Genomic DNA, 23,779 nt, shown 5'->3' with positions numbered 1-23,779 from the left:
GAGCCACTTTCTCCATCTGATGACATGCGCCGGCGTGGATGTGACCTCGTCCACGTGGCGCATCTCATGCCCTACCATGACCTTCTGCCTACAACCTCTTAGGTCACCAGGATGGCTCTTTTTCTGCGGGCCCGCTCTGCTTGCGCTGTTGATCGCTGGTGTCTTTGGAGACAATGCTCCATGCTGCCTCACCGTTCATGGAACTCGTAGCGTCCTTGAAGGACACCCCCGCCAATAAACCTCTTCTCAGTTATTATTCTCCGTTTCCATTTGTATAAGATTGTCCAAATCCATTAGCAAATGGACATACAGTCAAACCTTAATATAACAAACATGGATATAATGAAGCAAGTATAAAATATTTCTAACTGCTATCAGTGTGCAACAAATATATGCTTATAACAAATATCGGATATAATGAAGCCATTTTTGCATTGGATACGACTTTATTATTATGAGGTTTGTATTCGCTGGATTTTCCAATTGCCATCTTTTATCACATACATCCATCACTTCAAATGCATGAGATGCTGCTTCTCTTAGTTTTAGTCAATTCCTAAGCACTTATATTGAGGCCAAGAATCTGACTAGTCTCAGTCAAGCCAAAACTGGTACCAAAACGTTCAGAGACATGTTGTGCTAAGAAGTGACGACTGTTTAATACATTTTCTTAGAGCAGCTGCACCATTTTAGGATGAACAAGGAAAAAAGTCTTAGCAGTGCAGCTTACAACTTGCCTTTTCTTGAAGTCTACTTCACCAACAAAGCAGAACTCAAAAGAAATGAGGTAACAAGCTGAGCATACAGCCACTAGGAAAAGAAAATGGGACCACAGCTATGGCCACGGATGGCAGTGCCCAGTGGACACAGAGGTGTCATTTGTCAACCACGTGTACAACGGTCTCCTGGTCTCGGCCTACAGCTATGGTCGTGTCAAGCTTCCGTGTGACGACTTTATATGCGTGTACGACGGCCCCGCCGAGCTGCTACAGATCACTGGGACGGGAGGAGACAGGACAATCCACGAGTTCTGGCTGATTCTCGTTGCGATGGAGGCTTTCATTCGCATCCTCGGATTCTTTCTACTCAGGTTCAGACTCGCAAGAAAAACATGACCGTGCGCACTGTTAGCGAGCAATTCCCGCCAAATCTGGATGAACTGTGAGTGCGTGCGGTTCTTTCACGGTTGACGAGAGCAAGCGCGAGTGGCCCGCTCTCACTGTCAGAGCAATGGAGAATGCCGCTAGTCCGAAATACCCTAGTCAACACAGCCGAGCAGCTGCAGCCCTGCCGACTAGGTGCACGCTCTCGGCGGCGTGCTATTCGCGGAGTGATGAAGGGGACATTAGATGAAAGCGACGTCAACATAATGCATCTTGTTGTCATCTGTACAGTCCTCCATACCAATACCCCTTTACTTCTGCCCATGTGTTCACTTCTGACCACTTCGTATTACTCGTTAAAACAGCGCACTGGCAAGGGCAGGCTATCGGACAACGTTTACTCTCTACCTTGCTTCGAAGCCATAAAGGATGCCTCAAGCGAAACAGTGCATGTGTGGTTTGTGTTGAAAGAAATCGGCTCAACGGTTGCCCAAGCAACGCGTTTTCAGGTTTTATATGCATATGAATAGTAAAATTGGAATATGTGCTCAAGTAAGATCATTTAGGCATGGTCCTTATTTTTCAGCACATTTTATAGGCCTGCATCCATTAAATGAACAACTCTACTGTCTCAAAATTTCAATTCCTGCAACATATCTGTCCTATTTGCTCAATCATTTCAGGCTGCACAACTAAGGAGAATAGTTCGTCATTCTTTTTTCCACCTGACAAACCACACGAGAAGAACGGAGTGACATAGAATCATAAAGGCTAACTAAAATAAAATAGATAACAAACTAATAATCGCTATTCAATCGAGTGACTGCAACACAACAAATAAACTGATATATAAATCAATATGCTACATCCTGAAGTTTTCCAGAAAACATTGCTGGTGTTGAATTTTCCTAAGATCCCAATCTTGCTGCGGGAGCCAGATATGCAGCCCAATCTGATTTATGTCTCAGGCAGTGCTCAAGCAGTGCAGATAGGTCACAGCTAGTGTTTCAGCATCCATAATGTGTGTTTTGTAACACCATGGTGGCCATACAAAACACAGCCGACAGACAAACAGTCATTTCAATACAAATACAAATAAGTGGCACAACATGAAGCTAAACAAATAAAAAAAGTTTGTTGCAGCAGCTCCTTTCAATAATCTGACTCAATCGACATAATGTGTTGAACATAGAAAATACCCTTTCTTCTTTTGAACACGACTCCTCCAAAAAATGTAAGAAAACTTCGCTATTCAGTGATGATAGCCACTCTCAGCATTTCTGATCAGGGGTATACATTTAAATTAGTGCGTCATTTCGATCGGAAAGACTCGTGAAAGCCCAAGTATATTCCAGGTCACCATGTTCAGAAAAAGAAAGAAAGAAAAGTAAGAAGTCCAAGCCCAATAAAACATGACAACAGCTTGAGAATCCTGCGAGTGATTTGGCTAGAAAGGCAGGCCCAAATCTACTTTATACAGCAGATTTTCGTTAATTTGACTCCGATTAATTAGATTTTTCGGTTAATTCAAACATGACAAAAGGTCCCAGCTGGTGCCTATGCATTTCTATGGGCCCGAACTTTTGATATTTTAACCTTAAAATTGGCCTTTGCCAAATAATTTGAACTTGACCAGTCAGCACGCTCATGCCTGACACCTATGGTGACCCCCTTTAGGGGCAGCGTCTGTCTCGGCAGGGCTTAGGGGACATAAATGTATTGAACACACGTCATCTCCCATCGAAAATACCTATTTTCAACCTGCCCTAGGAATATTTTCAAGCAATAACCATAGCACACCAATGTATGATTATGGCATTTACGAAATTCTAACGTGCACCTTTTCTTCAAATAAAAATTGCGTCGAAAATTGCATGCGCAGTATAATCGGCAAGGGTGGCGGTGTGGGTTTGTTGCTACATCTAGACTAAAGGTGGTTGAGCAAAGGAAAACACAAGGACAAAAGAAGATGCACTGGACGCACAGGCAGTGATGTTTCATTCATTTGCTGAGCCGAACGAAAGTACCTTCAGTGGACAACAGCACAGATCATGTGAATCACCTTACAATAAAGAAAAACAAAAACAAAAAAGAAGGGAACCAAACAGAGCACCCAAAAGAATTCAGAAAAGACAAACCGTCATGGCATGCACTGAAAATTCAATCCTTTGTCAGTCAAGGTTAAGGAAGTTTTCCTGACACATCATCATCATCATCAGCCTACCTATATTTATGTCCACTGCAGGACGAAGGCCTCTCTCTGTGATCTCCAATTACTCCTGTCTTGCGCTAGCTGATTCCAACTTGCGCCTGCAAATTTCCTAACTGCATCACCCCACCTCGTTTTCTGCCGTCCTCGACTGCGCTTCCCTTCTCTTGGTATCCATTCTCTAACTCTAATGGTCCACCGGTTATCCATCCTACGCATTATATGGTCTACCCAGCTCCATTTTTTTTTTCTCTTAATGTCAATTAGAATATCGACTATCCCTGTTTGCTCTCTGATCCACACCGCTCTGTTCCTGTCTCTTAACGTTAGACCTAACATTTTTCGTTCCATCGCTCTTTGTGGGGCTCTTTACTTGTTCTCGAGCTTCTTTGTCAACCTCCAAGTTTCATCCCCATATGTTAGCACCGGTAGAATGCACAGGATTGATACTGCTCAAAGTCATTTTAGAGCAATTTTCGGAACAAGTAAAATTGCGTTTTGGAGCAGTCTGGAGCAGGCCAATCTGAATTTTGGTGGAATAATGGAATATGGCAGCGCACTTAGAAAATATGGCAGCGCACTTAGAAAACACGATCTAACAGAATAAACCAACACAAAGCGCGTAGTAGATGCACGCTTTGTAGCTATAGCATACTAGAGTATGGAAGCGTGGGTCGAGCGGCGGCAAGGCGCATGTTTTCCTGTTAAGGCGATAACATCGGTGGAACTACAATCGAGCTATATATTCCCACGTCGACACTCATGAGATGGAAAATGTTCTCAAATTATGCAGTCCAATCAACGCGCTAACATAATTTCTGGGTCACCATATGTCACCGCAAACCCAGAGAGCCGCAATCAACCCTGGGCTGGTATAACGTAAAACTATTACAATTTGTCTTTATTGCAATAGCAATTATGCGGACGCTCCAGGCGCATTTCTGCGGTCTTCGTCGCTGTGATGTTCCGTATAAATCCAGGGGCGATAACATCGTCGCCGCGCACCATATGCTGTATGTGCGAGTGAAAGCGTGCGAGGGTGAGCCGACAATGGCGGCTCAATCTCGCGCCCACAAGGGAAAAAACCAGAGAGGTCGCGCAAGGCACCGTAGGAGGAGGAGGGCGTCCTCCGGCGGCTGCTGCGTCTGGCGCTGCAGCGTGGGTGCTACCTTGAAAGTGATCTTCGATAGGGACAGAGTGCGACTGCTCATAGCTTCGTACGCGTTGTTTTCGCCGCTTAGTTCGTGCTGAAGCGAGAGGCAGCACGAAGGTTAATTCGCTTGCTGCTGCTGCCGCGCTTCCTCACTCTAGTGTTTAGACACCGAGTTTCTGCGGTTATGGAGTGAAATGTGTTCATGTTTGCTCGTGTGTGCGTGACACCATGCTTGGTAATTTAGTTAGTAAGCGAATGTTTAGAAGTTTATACGGCCGATAAAGCTACTGTCCTTGCTTCATATAGCTGTCTACTAATTTGCTATCGCAACCAATGCTTCGCCTTTCGGACGAAATTAACTGCGACATTTTATTCCAAATCCGCCATTAGCCCTTGGCGATATGTCAAAATGGCTCAGGCCTCGCCCATACGGGCATAAAAAAGATTGGAATATTTTTACGCTATACTGGCCCAGGGTACAGAGACGCCCGCCCGCTGAACCCTCTGCAGCGCGCGCTTCCCTAATATCTAGTTCGCTCGCAATGCCCTCAGCCTACTTTTGTTGTATTGCGCCTCAGCTAGGGTACACTCCCTAGCACACAGTTTCAGTGTACACGCCCTGCTCGGTACACTCAAACGTATTCTAGTACACGCTAAATACAGCCACCCAGGCCGTTCCGACAGCAGTGACAACAGCCGGGGGTGGCCGCGCACGCGCCGGCAGCTAGACGGAAGCACCGAAAAGTCCAGCGTTATAAGCACGAAAATCACAAGAAACTGTGCGGGAGGCATCGTCGCGCAGGTGTGCGGAATGTGAATGGCCACACTCTTTTTCAAAAAATGAATCCGTTGGCTGTTCGCGGCTCTTGCCGCAGCAAACATGCCGAAGCCATTCTGGCGCAGCGTGGAGCAAGAATCTGCGTTTGTATCAAAATGGTGCAACTGGCGCAGGAGTCTCACCCATGAATGCAATGACTGTACACTTTTCTTTTCAACAAAAGTGGTAAGCTCCCAGTCAGGATTTGGCGATGCCTGCTGTATGCACTCCAACCCAATTTTATTCTTCTGTAAATTTCTTTCCCATGATCAGGGTCCCCTGTGAGTAATTGACCTATGTTGAATTCCAATGGTGGAGCCGGAGCAGCCGACGGACTCCGCGAGCGAGCACTCGACTCTGGCGTAGAGCAAAGCCTCCAAATCCGCGAGTGGAACACAACCTGCGCCGCTGGAGCAAGGCGGAAGCGGAAGTTCTATCCTTCGGGCGCCTAGTTACCCAGGATACCTTGCATATTGTCATTCCCTTCTGCTGTTTGCTCCCAGCACCGCCGCACCGGTCACTTGTCTTTTCAGCGCCGTTCACCCGCTGCTTAAAACTGCAAAATGGATATCTTGCCAATTAAGTGTGCAACAGCTTTTGTTTGCTATGATGAGCACACAGGATGCGGACAAACATGGTAGGTGTCTTCGCAACTTGAAGGACGTCCTCAATAAAGCTCACTACTTCAGGCCTCTTCGCGGGAATGCGGAACATCCTGTCGAATTCCCGCTCATAAGCGGCAGTTTCAGCGTCGCTGGCACTATCCGAGAAATCGCTCGTGCCGGAACTTGAGCTTTCCGACTCGGAGCTGTCGCTATCGAGTAGCAGAAGCAATGCCGCACGCTCTGCCAAACTAGCCGAGCCGTTCATGTCGTCCGCCATTACCATCGCGAGTCGCGACCGGCTGCGCCCCGCAGCAGACAAACGTCGTAAAGGAAATGCGTCACGCAGAGTTCCGGTCCACTCCGCCAATTTTGGTGGAGCATCTTTTCCTGCTCCATGGAGTCACTCCCGCTCTGAATCCACTCTGACTCTCTCATTGGAACATTTTACTCCCGCCCTCACTCTGTCATTGGAACAAACTTGCTCCGAAACGAGCAGAAAAACTTGCTCCGACTCCGCCATTGGAATTCAACACTAGATAAACGTACTCCTTTAGAGACTCTAGAGGCTGACTGGCGATCCTGAATTCTTGTTCCCTTGCCAGGCTATTTAACATTATGTTTGTCTTCTGCATATTAATCTTCAGCCCCACTCTTACACTTTCTCGATTAAGGTCCTCAATCATGTGTTATAATTAATCCCCATTGTTGCTGAATAGGACATTGTCAGCTGCAAGCCGAAGGTTGCTGAGATATTCACCATTGATTCTCACTCCTAAGCCTTCCAAGTCTAGGAGGCTTAATACTTCTAAGCGTGCAGTGAATAGCATTGGAGAAAGTGTGTCTCCTTGCCTGACCCCTTTCTTGATAGGTAACTTTGTACTTTTCTTGTGGAGAACCAAGATAGCTGTGGAATCCTTGTAGATATTTGCAAAGATACTCACGTATGCCTCCTGTACTCCTTGATTACGCAATACTTCTATGACTGCTGGTGTCTCTACTGAATCAAATGCCATCAATGAAAGCCACATAGAGAGGTTGATTGTAATCCGCAGATTTCTCTATTACCTGATTTATGACATGGATATGATCCATCGTAGAATATCCCTTCCTGAAGCCAGCCTGTTCTCTTGGTTGGCTGAAGTCAAGCATTGCCCTGATTTTATTGGAAATTATCTTGCTGAATATTTTATACAATACTGAAAGCAAGCTAATGGGTCTATAATTCTTCAATTCTTTAATGTCTCCCTTCTTATGGATGAGTATAATGTTGGCGTTCTTACAGCTTTCTGGTACACTTGAAGTCGTGAGGCATTGCGTATACAGGGACGCAAGCTTTTCAAGCATGATATCTCCTCCATCCTTGATTAAATTGACTGTTATTCCATCTTCTCCAGCAGCTTTTTCTCTGGTCATGTCTTTCAACGCACTTCTAACTTCATCGCTAGTTTATTTATTTATTTATTTATTTATTTATTTATTTATTTATTTATTTATTTATTTATTTATTTATTTATTTATTTATTTATTTATTTATTTATTTATTTATTTATTTATTTATTTATTTATTTATTTATTTATTTATTTATTTATTTATTTATTTATTTATTTATTTAACTATTTAACTATTTAGTTATAGAAGGAGCCTCTGTATCCTGTTTATCACTACTCCGAAGGCAAGTAGCTTGGCTTCTCTGGGTACTGTACAGGTCAGTATAGAATTCTTCCACTGCTTTTACTATGTCATTGAAATTGCTGATGATATTACCCTGCTTATCTTTCAGTGCATACATCTTGCCTTGTCCTATACCAAGTTTTCTTCTGACCGATTTCATGCTGCATCCATATTTTACGGCTTCCTTACCGATACATGCGTGACCAAAATTGTGAATTTGCCGGCTTCAATTATTAGTCGAGAGACTTCAAATTTTTTTCTCCCTATGATAACTGTCTTATAGAAAAGGTGTTCGTACCCACATATCTGGCAATGTAGCGTCAGAAAACCGTGAGGTGGCATTTTATTAGCCTTGTTGCCAAGCTCTCTTAGCTGTTCATTAGAGAGTTTTAGAGTGTCCGGTACTCCGCTAAACGGATAGGATACCGGGTAAGCGGGGGTGCAAACTTGTGTTCACAATTACACCGCTGCTGAAAATTTACACAAGCAGCGAAGCAGAACACACTAGTTTACTGCAATATTAGCTATGCGTTTGTCTGGTTGAGCTCTGTACCACAAGGTGGTGCCACGACTCCGGCCGCTTGCGCTTACGGGGGCCCCCGCTCACCTGGTACTCCACCTGTTTAGTGAAAGACCGGAAACACTAAAGCTTTCTGTTTATATACGGTCCTATTTACCTGACATAACATCGGTTATAGGTAGGGCTCCGTGTTTTCGGATAAATCAGAAAAAAACCGATAAGCACTCGCCGGTAAAATTTTTGTCAATTCGGATTTATCCGATAAACTCCGATTTTAGCAGCCAATATGACCCTGTTCCGTTCTATATCGAAAGGGCATGTTCTAAGCAGTCATTGATACATCGGTCAGTTTGGCCGATATAAACTTTACCTCACGTCACCGTATCTCGTAGACCACACCCCATCGCACATTTAACAAAGGGTTCGTCGCGCACGGAGCGAGAGATGTATGACCGCTCAACGACTGTCGCAGACCCTTCATGGATACTACGCAGCTGTCGCTGAAAAGTGGAGGCAGACAGTTGGGAGGAGCCTTTTCAATGCACTCCATGGAGTACACCAGTGAATCGTTTTGGTGTAGTGTTCAAATTGTGAATTTAAATGTGAAGCATGAGTTACCGCGCGCATTCAAAACCTGTGCGCCAATTTTTAAGTTAGTGTTTCTTGAAACTGATGACATGAGCCAACTCATGAGTGATTTTGCAAACTATCAGAGCTAATTAATCAGTAACATTGTTAAAAGCCTGTCACTTGGAGATTTCACACTGTCCAGTGGCCAGTGCTATCGTGCTGCACGCTGAGTCTTCTAGCGCAAACGTTGAAAAGGCATTTCAAAGCTGACATCAATCGAAAGGAGCATGCTTCTATCAGTGACAGCAACCTCGTAAAGTATGATAGCGTCAATTAAAACAAGCTTTAAGGTTGTAATGGGCATAAACGTAGGTGTTTTGTATTCAAGTATTTGTGCTTGTGTGTTTGTGCGTTCAAGCCTTCCAGAAGATTTTGGAGTATTGAGCATAATGCAAAATTTAACTCCGAATTTCGGAGAATTTGGGATTTATGAGAAATAAACTCCGATAAACTCCAAATTCCCGCCAGAAAATAAACTCCAAAACACACCTTCTGAATTTCAAGAAAAATAAACTCCAAAAACACAGAGCCCCAGTTATAGGACAACAGGTTGCGCCTGTGCGTCCAAGTTGCCTTCTTTTGTCCTTGTGTTTCCTTGTGCTCCACACCACCTTTAGTCAAGGTAGTCAAATACGAAACCTGAACTACCTTTGCAGCATTTGTATGCTATGCGGCAGGACACAAGTGCAGTGTGAAGAAGCTGACTTTAAAAACCGTGCAGCAAAGCTGACTTTAAGAAACTGGCCATCAATGTGCAACACATATCTTTATTCCGAAAAATTTGGTTGCACATTAGATTTTTACTTTGTTTAGGAGCTTTAATGTTATTTCTATGTTAATTTTCTACTTTGGACACATAGAAAGCGGGCACCCATTTGATTCGAGGGCATGTTAGAATCATGCAAATACTGGCGCAAAATCAGTGGCGTGTTTTGGCATTCTTTCTGCATCTTGTTTAATTCGACCCGCCGGATAATTTGATCAATTTCGTCAGTCCCATCAGGGTCAAATTAATGGAAGTCAACCGTAAAAAATCAACTGAAAAATATATAGAAAGCAAGAGAGTAAAGGTGATGGCCAAGAATCACATGCAGCTGTCTTGCCAGAATGCCAATCAGTCTTACTAGAACAGTATAGTGTGTGTGTTTATACATCCTAAGAGTTCACATGACAGACCAACCTCTATTAAAGTGTGCTGTCAGTTCCTGCTGTGTCCAGTTGCATGACACAATCACAAAATGGCCTCCAGTTGCAAGGAGTTGTGACACAACTTCAAGGTAGCACCTGCGTTTCTTTTGTGGATTGTCTGGACAGAGGCTGATAGCATCATACGTTCCTGCAAGACAAGCACCAAAACATTAGAAACATTTTATACGCCACTTACTGCATAGGTTTCTGACAGGCCACACAGATAGATGACTAGTACATTTCGAAAATGAGCTCATCCACTTGGTGAAACATGTTCCAAGTATAAAACACACATATATGTGAGCATGTCTATAGCCTTTAATTTAGCTTAACAGTTCTCTTAAGTGTTCAATCATATTGCACTGCAGATATGGCTCTTGCAATCAATGGACAAAAGTATGTGTTCTGTTCATGTTTATATCATCTAAAAAGCATGCAATGAGGAACCTTTTTCAATGCTTATTTGTGGAGCCTTCCCATGCAGCCAAATTCAGATGCATTGCCACAGTGGCGCACCGACGGGGGGGGATTCGGGGGTTGTAACCCCCCCCTGAGGCCGACTTAACCCCCCCTTTTGTTTAACCCCTTTTCTTTCCTTACGCATTTGAGTACTGCAACTAAGATGAAAGACGCGCAATCGTCTGCACACTCGCAAAAAGCGCATTTTTTGCCAATTTACCGTGAAGCAATCGAAATTATTGCTGTTTAGATGGTATTGGCAAACTGTCAACCCCCCCTGGCAGAGATCCTGGGTGCGCTAATGCATTGCCATGTGGAAACTAAATTGCGATACTGACACGTGTACTTTGTTTGTCTTTTGACTAAGCTTCACGACAGCAGGAGGGCTAGGTTGTTTCCTACAGGTGCAAATCCTTCACGTAGCAGACAAAAAATGCTTACCTTTGTCCAAGACGAAGTCGTATTTCCTTGAAAAACTGGGACACGGCAGGTCCTGCTCAAGAATGTCGCCCACCTTGGAACACCACCGATGAGAAAGCTTAGCAAAGTCTCGATGTTACAGAGTTACCATGTTCATAAATCAAGTGCTTCCTGTCAGGCAAATGTGCTGATGAAGTCGTAATAAGTATAATTGGGACAACTTGTCACCATTGGCCAATACCCCAGTGCTACTGAGGCTTTGGAAGAAAAATGCATAGGAATTGACAAAATCAAATTATTAAACAATCTTATCAACTGCTCACATCAACTGTACCACCAAGAGCAGAATGATTTTCTACAGCAGTTGGCAATACTAACAGCAGCCCTTTGCATCTTGCACACAAGGAATGCATCCCTGAGACACGATCTCAAGAACAGTGCTGGAAATGTGCCAGTTATTTCACCTTTAATAACAAACATGTCAACAGCGCCCCATAACGGATAGGTGTTCACTGTGTCTTGCAAATCATAGTGTGTAGCCAAATCATATGGAAGCCTCATAGTAGTACTACTATAATTGAAATTCAGCTTTGCATCACATGATCACATCTATAACACATGAAAGCACGGTGCAAAGCTTCCTCCTGCTTGCACAGCAAGTTTGTGACCCTGGCTGCAATGCGTTTATCAAGCTCCAAGCAGCTGTTACCAAGAAAACTGTGTTGTGAATCCTGAATTGCTTTCATACTTGTGCCAACATCAGAACAGAACCAATGTCACTTGTAAGTATTACCCAGTGCAAGTGTCATTCACGGAGAGGCAGATGGGGGCTTCAGGTGACACCTGCCGCAGATTTCTCTTGCCAATGAGTGCAGCAGAGCGACATGCAGGATATGCAGCATGCAATAAAGAGGATGATTACCATCACGCTTCTTCAGTGCTTCAAGCATAAGGGGAAGTGCAGGTAGAGGCGGTAGCCTTCACACAATTGCTATCATGGCTGTGCTAGTTATAAAACAACAGAAATTAGTGCCAGGCAACCATTCTGAAGTGCAACGTGCACTACACCACCACATTGTTTGTTAGCAATATGCTTCTTTTCCAAATTTGTAAAGTCTGATCACCAATGACTAGACTTAAGCAAATGTATTTTTCTTTGTTGTATACCCAATAGTGCCAACTTGACTCAAAGAACAAATTGGGACATTTTCATAGGTTTATGCAGCACAAAACCACAACTAATAAGTATTGCACTATAAATCTACAGCAATGTCACAGCAACAAAATCGAGCCTCTATACTTAACAAACTAGAAGATAATAAATAATTTAAGAGTGCCTTGATAGTGCCTGTATATGCCTATTTCAGATGTTGCTGCTTAAAAGTGTCCACTACTAAAACCTATGCCGAAAAATGTGCCTTGCTACACACCTGGCAGCACCTAATTTTACACTGACCGGCGCGCATGCATTCGACCATTATTGCTTGTGTCAAGGACTGTCTGCGTGTGGTGGTTGTTCTCATGCTAGTACACAGGTCATTTAATGTGCTCACTGCAGCCCTTCACAGCGTAACTTTGGGCGGTGAATCCATGTCCAGTCTGTTCTCACACTAGAGAGAAGTGCACAGCCCTAATGGGCAGTCTACCATTACTAGTCACCTTTTAACACAAGCAGATATTTGCAATGTGCCCTTTAGAAGTTTGCACACTTCAGAAAGAGATCCTCCTGCCAAATATGAGAGAGGTTTTTTATAAACCATTGCCCTGTATGTAGAGAACTTGCCCATAGCTGTGGGCAAAACAATATTTATAAAGCAACTTATTGATTGCAGGGATTTCATAGGAGGCACAGGAAACAGTAAACACAAAATACCGGAAACTTGAGCCCATATTTACTGCAGTGTTTGTTCGCAGAGAAGCAATTACAGTTAAACCTGGATATAAAGAAATTGACAAATTCCCGAAAAACTTCGTTATAAAGAGGATTTTATTATATGCAAGTTCGGCACGAAAATTCGAAAAAGAAACGCTTACCGTATTTACTCGATTCTTACCGCCGATGGCGTCGTAGCGTCGTATAAGGCCCGTTTATAGTCCGATGTTATCGGTGCGCGGGCCAGCGTCGTTTGCGGCCAGTCACGCTACGCCGGTTGCACTAACGCCATCTCCTCTATACTCCGACGCGCCGTCGGCTGTTATCTTCAGAGCATGTGCAGAATGATCCCAAGCCCGCGCGCCGCTTTGAACAGCTGTCTGCGACCGTCGGCGAAGCGGCGTGGGCGCCTTTACTTCTTCGCGTGAAATGGCATTGTGGGTCGGCGCAGTTGGCGCGACCAACGCGCGAATGGGTCACTAGCCAATTCGGCGCCGGGCCTGTCGGGGCGCGTCGGAAGCCACCGGTTACGTTGGTCGTTTTCGCCAACGTGATGTAGCATGCGCACTCCGCGTTACGTCGGAATATAAACTAAAGTGACTTTACTATAACGTGTCAGGTTAGTGAAGTGAAGCGCAGACTTGCACAGTAACCAAAGAGTGGCGCTGCCAGCACGATGAAAAAAAAAATAGAGTTTTTTTTTTTTCTTCGGCAACATCAACGGAAAAGGAGAGTGCCGCCTTGGTGGGCTAGGCCAGCTGCAGCAAGCGGCGGGATCAGGTTTGAATGAAGGGAGGGGGAAAGGTCACGTCCGCGGCGGCAAGATTGCCAGGTCGAGGGATGCAGGCCCGCCTCGCGCATGTGCGCTCGCTCTAGCCTCACAGTCGCCGTTAATTCTAGCGCGACAAGCGCTACGCCGCCGCTTTGGATTCCGTCACGGCAGAGAAGATGCTTCCGGCTGCTGCTCGTGCAAAAATGACAAAATTTGGGGCAAAATCTCTAGGTTGTCGGCGGGGAACATTCGTTATTTCGAGGGGGTCTCCCGCTGCCACTTCGTTACGTAGAGGTCTCAAATACATGTGCTTCTATGGAGTAACGGCGGGGAATTGAAAAACTTCGTTATATCCAGGAATACGTTATATGGAGGTTCGTTATAAGCAGGTTTAACTGTAGTTTCAAATAAAATTATGGGAATTAACGTCCCAAAACAACACATGGGATATGACTTGCGCCATAGTGGAGTGCACCCAATTAATTTTGGCCATTCCTAAATCTAAGCACATGAGTGTTCTTGCATTTTGTGTCCATTAAAATGTACCTAGTCACCATGGCTGAGAATCGAACCCACGTCATCATGTTCAGCAAAATGACACGTCCCCTGCAGCAGGCGAGGCGATTATTTTGCAAGTGCAAATTTTTCTAGAACAGCTATAAATGGTCAAACTGATTCCTGTTCTTCTTCTTTCTGGGGTTTTACGTGCCAAAACCAGATCTGATTATGAGGCACGCTGTAGTGGAGGGCTCCTGATTAATTTTGACCACCTGGGGTTCTTTAACGTGCACTACAACGCAAGCACACGGGCGTTTTTGCATTTCGCCTCTATCGCAATGCGGCCGCCGCGGCCGGGATTGGATCCCGCAATCTCGTGCTCAGCAGCGCAACGCCTTAGCTGACTGAGCCACCGCAGTGGGTGAATTTATCACTGCGTAGGCTGATGTAATCACCACACCCGCTTTCTGTAAAAATATGCTCCAGAAATGCTCCGATATTTCAGTTCTGCTGCACATCTGACCTTGACAAACGAGAAGTGCGACCCTGGTGAAACAAGTGTTTCTCCACAAAATGGGCTTACCTCAAAGAGGACAGAAACTGCTTCCTTGGCTGCCAATTCCTTTGCAAGGATCACCGCATTCTCAACGTAGTCAACTCCCGTCAGATTGTTGAAACCTTCTTTGGCCTAAGAAAGGTACAGTTATATGAGGTGCATATTATGATTCCTGAATGGCAGTAGAAGACATTTGTTTATTAATTCATCCATTACTGAAAATTCAGGCAAAACCAAACCTTTGTAGACCTGTAATGTCCCGGGAAACAATCACATGTGACAACAGTATACATACTCTTCCTCCTTCAGTCTTCTCAGCTCCTCTCTGCCCGCTGCAATTCCAAATCTCTCACACATTGCAACCATAGCACTCAATTTCAGTTTGCATACCAAGCCTTACTCGCATTGCTTGAAACTCTTCTGGGAAAGGCCATGTGCAGAAATAAATGATGCACTCAAGTCTGCATGCCTTATGTACCTTCTGTTATGTCACACCTGGCACATGCCAAGTGCCATAAAAAATTACCATTATTATTAACATTATCAGTACCATCAATTAATTTTATAAAAGTGTGAATAAAAAGTTGGTACCAAAAAAAAAGTACCATAAAATTTTTATCAACAATTATGACTCTTTTTATTACCCACTTGGCACGCCATGAACTATGACAATACACAAAGCCAGGAAAAGATGACTCTCCATTTAACATGCCAAGTATTTTCTGGCCTGACAGCTTACGTGACAAGAGTAAGAGTTTAATTTTGCACCATTTGGTTGGTCCAAGAGAAAACTATTTCTTCTTCATTCTGATTTGTGTTACGTTCAGTCATAAGTATGAAAACTAGAGTTGTGGAAACTATTTTTATTTTTCAGCTTCTTTCCAGCCACACTGACAAGGAAAAGGACTGAATGACAGAAGAAAGCACATCTTATTCTGGGCCATGCAGGCACTGGAGGCTTGAGTATGACAAACACTTGTCACAAATTATTAGTACACAAATTATTGTACTCCTCTCATGTGCTCCAACAACATGGCAGTCAAAGCTTCATATGGTATCCATGCAATTGTGCGACATTGTTTAAAGCTGTTGTGACGTCAGCCCACACGCGGCTATCACAGATTATCTGGTGGCCATCACTTTCGCCTCCCCGTGTGCCCTTTCCCTTGCCCTGCGATCTCGGGGCATATAAACAACGCCCAAGACAATAAAGCTCGCTTTTTCCTTGTTGGTTCCACGAGTGCCGGCGTCTGGTCATTTCAGTGGCGACGAGGATGGGATGACGGACAAACACCACCAGGAAAACGGAATGGCCAGCTATACAGGCCCACCACCGTTCGACGAGGCCACCGATGAATGGCCAGCGTATCAAGTTCGTCTAGAGGCATTCTTCGAGGGCCATGGCGTTACGGAAGAGAAGAAGAAACGGGCTTTGCTCGTTGCAGCGCTGAGCACCAACACGGTGGGCGTGATTGCCGGACGCTGCGCGCCAGCCAAGGTGAACGAACTTTCATACACCGAGGTCGTGGCCCTTCTGCAACAATATTTTTCGCCGGAGCCTAACGAGATAGCCCAGTCGTACAAGTTCTTCACGCGTAACCAATCGCCAGGTGAGCCGGTCAAAGAATTTCTTCTGGCCATCTGTCAGATTGCTAACACATGCAATTTCGGAGACAGTCTGGACAGAATGCTGCGGGATAGAATTGTATGCGGCTTGCAAAGCTCCAGTGTACGTCGGCAACTGTTAGCGAAAACAGGCCTGACCAGAAGCGAGGCCGAAGAAATAGCGCTGGCAGCCGAGCTGGCAGTTGAGAACGAAAGAGGGATAGGCGCGGCCAAGTCAGACGAAAATGTGTATGCGGTAACAGAGAAAGGCGCACCGAGGGAGGGACGCCGAATGTCATGCTTCAGATGCGGAGGTCAAGGGCACAGCGCAGAAACATGCCGGTTCCGCTCAGCTATATGCTACAAGTGCCGTCAACGTGGGCACCTGGCGAGGGTGTGCTCCCGTCGCGCAGATAAATTACCTACCGCGCCGAGAGTGTCACATCAGGACGTCAGTATGCTAGAGCCGAAGGATGACGACGCTGAGGCTGATGGCCTATTTATGCTGGGGGCTGCGGAAGACCACGTCGGGTCCCTCGGAACAGTCAAGCCGCTGGTTCATACGTTGGAGTGGGGCGGAGTGCCGGTTACCATGCAGCTAGACACGGGTTCACCCGTTTCACTCATCACATGGCCAACGTATATAAAACATCGGGCGGCCTGGCCTAAACTCCAAGACTCCGCATTGAACTTAACTTGTTTCCTCGGGAAACTTCCGGTGAGCGGACAGTTGAAGCTTAACGTTTCTACAGGAGGGCGTTCCGTGGCAGGCACCTTGACCGTCCTGGGATGCAAAGGGCCCAACCTGTGCGGCCGAGACCTCATCCAAACGTTCGACCTACTTAATGTACCGGTTTGCAGCGTATCAGCCAAGGGTGAGCCCATCACAGATCCAGTAGAAAAGGTCGATGTCCAAGATCTGTTAAAAGAATTCCCGGACGTGTTTAAACCAGGTCTGGGCCTTATCAAGGGTCCTCCTGCCCACCTGCGCCTAAAAGAAACCGCCGTTGCAAGGTTTTGCAAAGCTCGTCAAGTGCCGTACGCGTTACGTTCCAAAGTAGCCGCGGAAATTGATCGACTTGTTGAAAATGGCATACTCAAACCAGTGCCACACTCCGAATGGGCGGCGCCCGTAGTTCCAGTAGTGAAACGTAACGGCAGCATAAGGCTTTGCGGGGATTTCAAGGTCACAGTGAACCAAGCCTGTCTTACAGCGCAGTATCCTCTTCCCCGCGTCGATGATATACTAGCCACGTTAAACGGAGGGGAGGTTTTTACTACGATTGACCTGCGCGACGCATACAACCAGCTTCCTTTGGATGAAGAATCCCAGCTACTTACAACCGTGAATACGCAAAAGGGGCTCTTCTGTTTCACTAGACTACCATTCGGGGTTTCATCGGCCCCTGCGTTGTTTCAGAGCCGCATGGAAGCAATACTGCAAGGTTTGCCAGGGGTTCAAGTCTATCTCGATGATGTCATTGTGGCAGAAAAAAAGAATGATTGCGCCACGCTTCGCAAAGTATTGGAGCGGTTCCAACAGTCGGGAGTGCGGTTGCATCCGGACAAGTCCAAATTTCGCCAACCGGAAGTTGACTTCTTGGGTCACAGAATAAGTGCTCATGGGGTGCAGCCGAAGACGGAAAACATTGACGCAATCCTCGAGGTCAAGGAGCCGCAAAGCGCAGCAGAACTGCGATCATTCTTGGGACTGGTCACTTATTACCACAAGTTCCTTAAGAACGCGTCCTCGGTAATGGCACCCCTGTACGAGCTTCTCCGCACAAATGTAAAGTGGCGATGGGGCTGCCCACAGCAGGTAGCTTTTGACGAGGTGAAGACGAGGCTCAAGGAAGCCGAGTGGTTAGCTCATTTTGACGGCGACAAGCCTCTAATTCTCGAGTGCGACGCGTCGCCAGTCGGAATCGGCGCGGTGCTATCCCACGATGTGGGTCAAGGTGTGTTACATCCGGTCGGCTTCCGCTCCCGCATACTCACCCAAGCAGAGCGTAACTATTCACAGTTAGAGCGGGAAGCCCTCGCATTGGTATTTGGTGTGCTTAAATTTCGTGCCTATTTGCTCGGCAGAGTTTTCACCTTGATAACCGACCACAAACCACTCGTAGGCCTCTTCCATCCAGACAAGTCTGTACCTGCCATGGCTGCGGGCCGGATCCAGCGCTGGGCCCTTATCTTGAGCGCCTACAGCTACAATATCCAGCACAAGGATGGCAAGGCCAACGTTCCCGCGGACGCGCTCAGCAGGATTCCAGTATCCTCATCGACAGTTCCCGAGGAATCCGAAGATTGCGATGGTTGTGAGTACGTTCTTCTCACAAACAGCCTCAACGATGGGGTGATTTCGGCCAAACAGCTAGCGGCCTTGACTTCAAAGGATAGAGAGTTAACCAAGGTACGGAAGTGGGTACAGGAAGGTTGGCCACGACGCCTGGCTCGACAGGACGAGCTTTTGAAGGTATTCTTCAACAGGAAGGACGAGTTGACTGTCAGTCAGGGACTCGTGTACTGGGGCCATCGTGTGGTGGTGCCCATCGAGGCAAGATCTGCGATGCTACATCTGTTGCACGACACGCACCAAGGAATCGGTGCGATGAAAGCACTGGCACGCTCACTGTTTTGGTACCCGCGGATTGATGCGGACATAGAGCGGCTCGTAAAAAGCTGCCAGGTTTGCGTGCAAGCGGCTCCTATGCCGCCTAGACAGGAGGCGGTGCCCTGGCCGGAAACGGGACGACGTTGGTCGAGGCTACACATAGATTTTGCTGGTCCTGTTGAAGGGTACATGTTGATGATATTGGTAGATGCTCATACCAAGTGGATTGAGGTTGTGCCCATGAAAAGCGCCACAGCGTGCTCAACCATCGAGGCCTTGCGCACCACGTTCAGCAGATTTGGTATACCGGAAACCATTGTGTCAGATAACGGCCCACAGTTCACGGGGAAAGAGTTCGCCGATTTCATGCGGCGCAATAACGTCCTACACTTGCGCACCGCACCGTATCACCCGCAGTCAAACGGACTGGCAGAACGGGCTGTGCGAACCGTGAAGGAGAAATTGAAGACAAACCGACAAGGGTCGTTACAAACCCGTTTGGCGAGGATCCTGCATAGTTACCGAAGGACCCCGTTGGCCTGCGGGGAAACACCTGCAATGCGGCTGTTGGGGTTCGAGCCGCGTTCTAGATTAGACAACGCTGTGGTGCCTCTTGCTCCGGTTGAACGTAGCCCCTGCGAGACTGATGTGCCCGGCTTCTTGCAGACAGGCGATCCAGTGTGGGTACGCAACTTCGGACAAGGAGAGCCCTGGACGCGGGCCACGATCCGGGAAACGCAGGGCGCCCGGATGGTAACGGCGGATGGGGCTACGGGCGAGATCATACGCCGTCACTTGGACCAAGTCAAGGTGCGACTGCCGGACAGCTCATTGGCCAATTCACCAGTCCCGTGTCCCACTGACGTAAGGCCAGAAAGCAACACGGGCCGTCCAGAACCAGAGGACCCACCTGCAGCGGGATCGCCTGCATCAACAGACCTACGGCCCCTCGAGGCTACCCCAACCCTGAGGAGGTCCACTCGGATCCGAAGACCCCCCGAACGGTTTTCCCCTTAGAAAAAAAAAAGGGGGGGGGGGGGGGAAGAAGATTGTTGTGACGTCAGCCCACACGCGGCTATCACAGATTATCTGGTGGCCATCACTTTCGCCTCCCCGTGTGCCCTTTCCCTTGCCCTGCGATCTCGGGGCATATAAACAACGCCCAAGACAATAAAGCTCGCTTTTTCCTTGTTGGTTCCACGAGTGCCGGCGTCTGGTCATTTCAAAAGCCTCAACTACAGTGTGAGGGAGCCATCTGTGGCACACACATGAATCCTATGCAAGCTGCAGTGCACAGTCAGTCGCATGTGAAATGAACCAAAGGCTTTAGTAACATGGCATGCCACTGTGACGTGCTGCTGCTACTTGCAGAATATATATCACTTTGCTACTCCCCGAGTGAGACAACATCCAGACAGCTGAGGTTTGCACATGATATTTGTAGCAAATGAAGTTTGTAGCAGTTTCCGATGTGGCCTAACTAGGCCATGCAACCTGTAAGCAACTGCATGGAGAAAGTGAACGTGTCCGAGTACAGCTGCACACTTAACTGTCAATCGACTTTCTTTTCACAGAGTTTGGCTTACCTTACAAGTGTAAAGCAAAAAAAAAAAAAATTATATGCAAGAGAAAATGCAAGACAAATGCAAGAAAATAATCTCTTCACTAATTTAAAAGCTTAAAGAGCATCATAACTGTGCCCATTACCTGCAAAAGAACCTGTTCACACAGGAGGCCGGTAGAAATTCATGCCTGCCTGATACTTCCAATAAATTCAACAAATTATGCTTATTCATGCAGTTCATCCCTTCATTTTAGCCTTTGACTTCATGGCGTAACTTTAAAATGGAGAACAGAACACACACCATCGAAACAAGAAAGGAAGACGGAGCTGTTGACGGAGAGATGTTTTAATGTTGATTTTGTTTCTATACCAAATGATGGCTCAACAACAAGCTATCCTGCATACTATGCAAAGATAAACCATAGGCCAAAGCTACAGGTATCAAAACAAACGAGCAGAACAAGGAGCATTTATTTTTGGTTACCTAGTTGCAACCGAGTTTACACGGTGGGTGCTACAGAAAGCACTTTGTGTAAATATATACTTACTAAATTACTCTTTTGCATTGTATTAAATAAATTTTTAAACATTGCAGTGAAAAAGTGTGGCACCAAAGAAATTTACACGCCAACTCAACCTTGCCATTGCTCATGAGGTCCTCAAGTGATTAAATAGAGAACTATAAATGGAGAGTAACAAACCAAGTGTACAAGAAGGTGCCCATTTCCACAACCGATGTCCAGAATATGGCTCGTTTTATCAGCATGCTGCAGCAGCCATCGGACAACACGACATTCATTCTTGCTGCCAAACCTGAAGAAAGCATTCAGAAATATTTTAAGGAAACATAAAGGACAGCATGTAGACAGATTTAGCAAGTTTGGATGACTAAAATGTGTGGGCTGCTATCAATGATATCAAAACTTGGAATTGCTTTAGGGTGATATCATTGTGATTGATAATTTCTGGCAAGTCACTATGTGCACATTGCATGAGTGGAGCTGTTTGGATGTAAACTATGTGGGATCTGTAGTGGCTGGCAAAACTTCCGATTTGAGCAGGAAATTGCCCCTGCAATAAAGATCGAAAAGGTGGACGCAACAGTGCCATGTATTGGGTGCACCTAGGCTCTTTAGTGCTGCTCACAAGTTAGAACATGAACCAACTGGGCCAAACTGCCATTTTGCTACAGTCACAATGCCACAAGGTACCACTACGTAGGACATAGTTCGTGCGTGAGGGAGTCAGTAAATAATATGAATTCATTACTTTCAACTTTAGAGAATTTTAAATTAGGGGATGAAGTGGCTTACATGCACAAGATCCCAAACTCTACGCAAGCAGAATTTAAGCTGTTTGCATCCCGTAGTCTAAAACTCCTTAATAAAGTCACTCTATATGACTGAAAATTTGCACACTGTGGAGCGAAACGCTGTCAAACAGCGATCATCATCATTCTCTGCAAAATACGATGTCTGTGGCACAAAAGGTTAGGAAAGAAAATAAGAAACGGACAGAGAGAGCGCTCTTTCTGTCTCTTTCTTCTTTCCTTTCCTAATCTTTTGTGCCACAAGCATTGTCAGCAATCATCATTCTCACAGGCATTTCCTTTATCTAAGAGCATGTGCTCAATAGTTTCTTAACATGAATCTGCTTCCAGACAAAAAATCACCAGGCACACATTTTAGACACGATGCACTGAAATGAACTGCTATAATTATTGCTGTGAAATTACTTACACCTTAAAGGGTGTAACATCTGCAAGAGGAGCTAACCAGAGAGGTAACACTTACCACACTTCACCCACATCACCATGGTTCGTGAAGTTACTCAGCTCATTTTGATATGCCTCTTCCCAGCTGAAATATATGTATGGAAAGGTTTTATATGCATTACTACCTGATCTTCTGTGGCAGTGTATGCATTCAGAGAACGGAGCAACTATGCACAAATTGTGGGCTGCATGGCTTGTAGCAAAAACTGTGGCAGCAATTGCATAAAAGAATGAAGCAAAGCAACAAAGCACTTACACAGGCACAACAGACAGACAACCTGACCAGATGCATGCAAATAGAGGCTACAGCCCTTGAAGCAACACACATACACTAATGTGGCATTTCGAAAGTTTCATTAGCCTTGGAAAGCCCTCGTTCAACCAAGGGCTCTCATCCACAGAATGAGTTGGGCACTTATTTTTTAAAGCAAACAGGGCATCTGTCCTTAATGGACTTCTTTATCTTCTTCGTTCTTTGGAAAGTCACTGCCTGTTTCTGGAGGTGCACGGCAGGGATCTCCTTTTAATGATGAGGGAAGCCCATGTCATTTGAAGGGTCAGTGTGGAATAACTTGAAGAACAAGGAAACCTGTTTCAGGACTAGTACTTGGAAAAGAAAGGGTGCTAATAATGATTTTGAACTCGCACTTTCTCAACTGCTTCAAGCATTGCGGTGAATAAACAATAGGCACTTTGAGCCAGTCTGGACCGCTGGCGGGTCTAGAGAGGTGGCCCTGGAGCCCGGCCACCTACTCCTTAGCCCCCACCTTATTTGCCCTTTCCCTAAAATCACTACATACGTCTACAAGGGTAGGCTCCCCCTTCCTTTTTGATTTTACCCTGGATCCGCCCCAGTTCTTGACGAAAGTCTTCGGTTGAAAGAGAGCTCAACGTAGCGTGCCTTCCGAGCCCTTCAGTTATCAACTTCAGCGATTTCTTTCTATTGAGAACCGGTTAATTTGGAAGGGCATCCGTGACAAAGCGCAGCCGCAGGAGACCTATAATGGGCGCAGCCGCATGCCGGCGTCGATAGCGTCGCACCAAGTGAAACGTTTAAAAAGGTCAAAAGTCCTGAGTAGATTTCGGGCAGTATTAAAGCAGACCCCTAGAACTTCCGAAGTGTGTGCAATGTACGAGTTGCTCGTATTAGCATTACATAAGCGAAGGTTTAATACCGGTGTCACACGGCGCACTTTCGATCGCGATCAAACCCGATCGGGATCGAATTGCTCGGTCGCGATTGGCTCTCTTGAGCAGCGCCTCCTCTATTATAGAGGAGGCGCTGAGCGTCTTGAGCAAGCTGTGGGATCCGGATCGGGCCAACACCACCTAGACTTTTTTTAAAAAGTCTAGGTGGTGTTGATCGGGCTCGGCCGCAATCGAAAGTGGCCCTGTGACAGTCAGTATCTTCAATACAAGCAAGAACAAGATAGCGCATAACTGTGAAATAAAATTGGGGAACAACGGCTACATGAAGTAAAATAATAGCTAGTGACGTTACTAAGTTTTCGTCCCAAGTTCTGACGGATTGAGCTCGCCACACGCAACTTCTGAAGAGAGCGCCATGTTTTCAAAGAGCAGTGGTGATGATGATAGTATAAAAGGTTCCGAACCCAATACGACTTGTTTTCGGCTTAAGCAGCAATAGCATAGCCGAGGCAGATTCGCATTCTAAATTTAGAGGTCGCCATACTATGAGGCGTGGATTTGGACACCACGACCGGGCAACGTTACTAGATTACCTATT

At 46.0% G+C, this 23,779-nt stretch overlaps 1 protein-coding gene across 1 annotated transcript in view; it reads right to left on the bottom strand.

The window, feature by feature from the left end:
• Nucleotides 1–23,598, bottom strand: part of LOC119466580 (EEF1A lysine methyltransferase 2) — a 35,670-nt gene extending 12,072 nt beyond the window's left edge. Inside the window, exons 1-6 of the mRNA XM_037727102.1 lie at nt 23,534–23,598; nt 22,052–22,117; nt 20,960–21,071; nt 14,503–14,607; nt 10,798–10,870; nt 9,890–10,045 (exon numbers count right to left, since the gene is read on the bottom strand). Of these exons, the coding sequence (XP_037583030.1) occupies nt 9,890–10,045; nt 10,798–10,870; nt 14,503–14,607; nt 20,960–21,071; nt 22,052–22,117; nt 23,534–23,598 (577 nt within the window). The remainder of the gene's footprint in view (nt 1–9,889; nt 10,046–10,797; nt 10,871–14,502; nt 14,608–20,959; nt 21,072–22,051; nt 22,118–23,533) is intronic.
• Nucleotides 23,599–23,779: the final 181 nt, after the last annotated feature.

This window comes from Dermacentor silvarum, chromosome 10 (genome assembly GCF_013339745.2).
Source record: "Dermacentor silvarum isolate Dsil-2018 chromosome 10, BIME_Dsil_1.4, whole genome shotgun sequence".
Classification (NCBI taxonomy): domain Eukaryota; kingdom Metazoa; phylum Arthropoda; class Arachnida; order Ixodida; family Ixodidae; genus Dermacentor; species Dermacentor silvarum.
The sequence above is the reverse complement of the archived record's forward strand: the minus strand, read 5'-3'. Positions and strand labels throughout refer to the sequence as shown.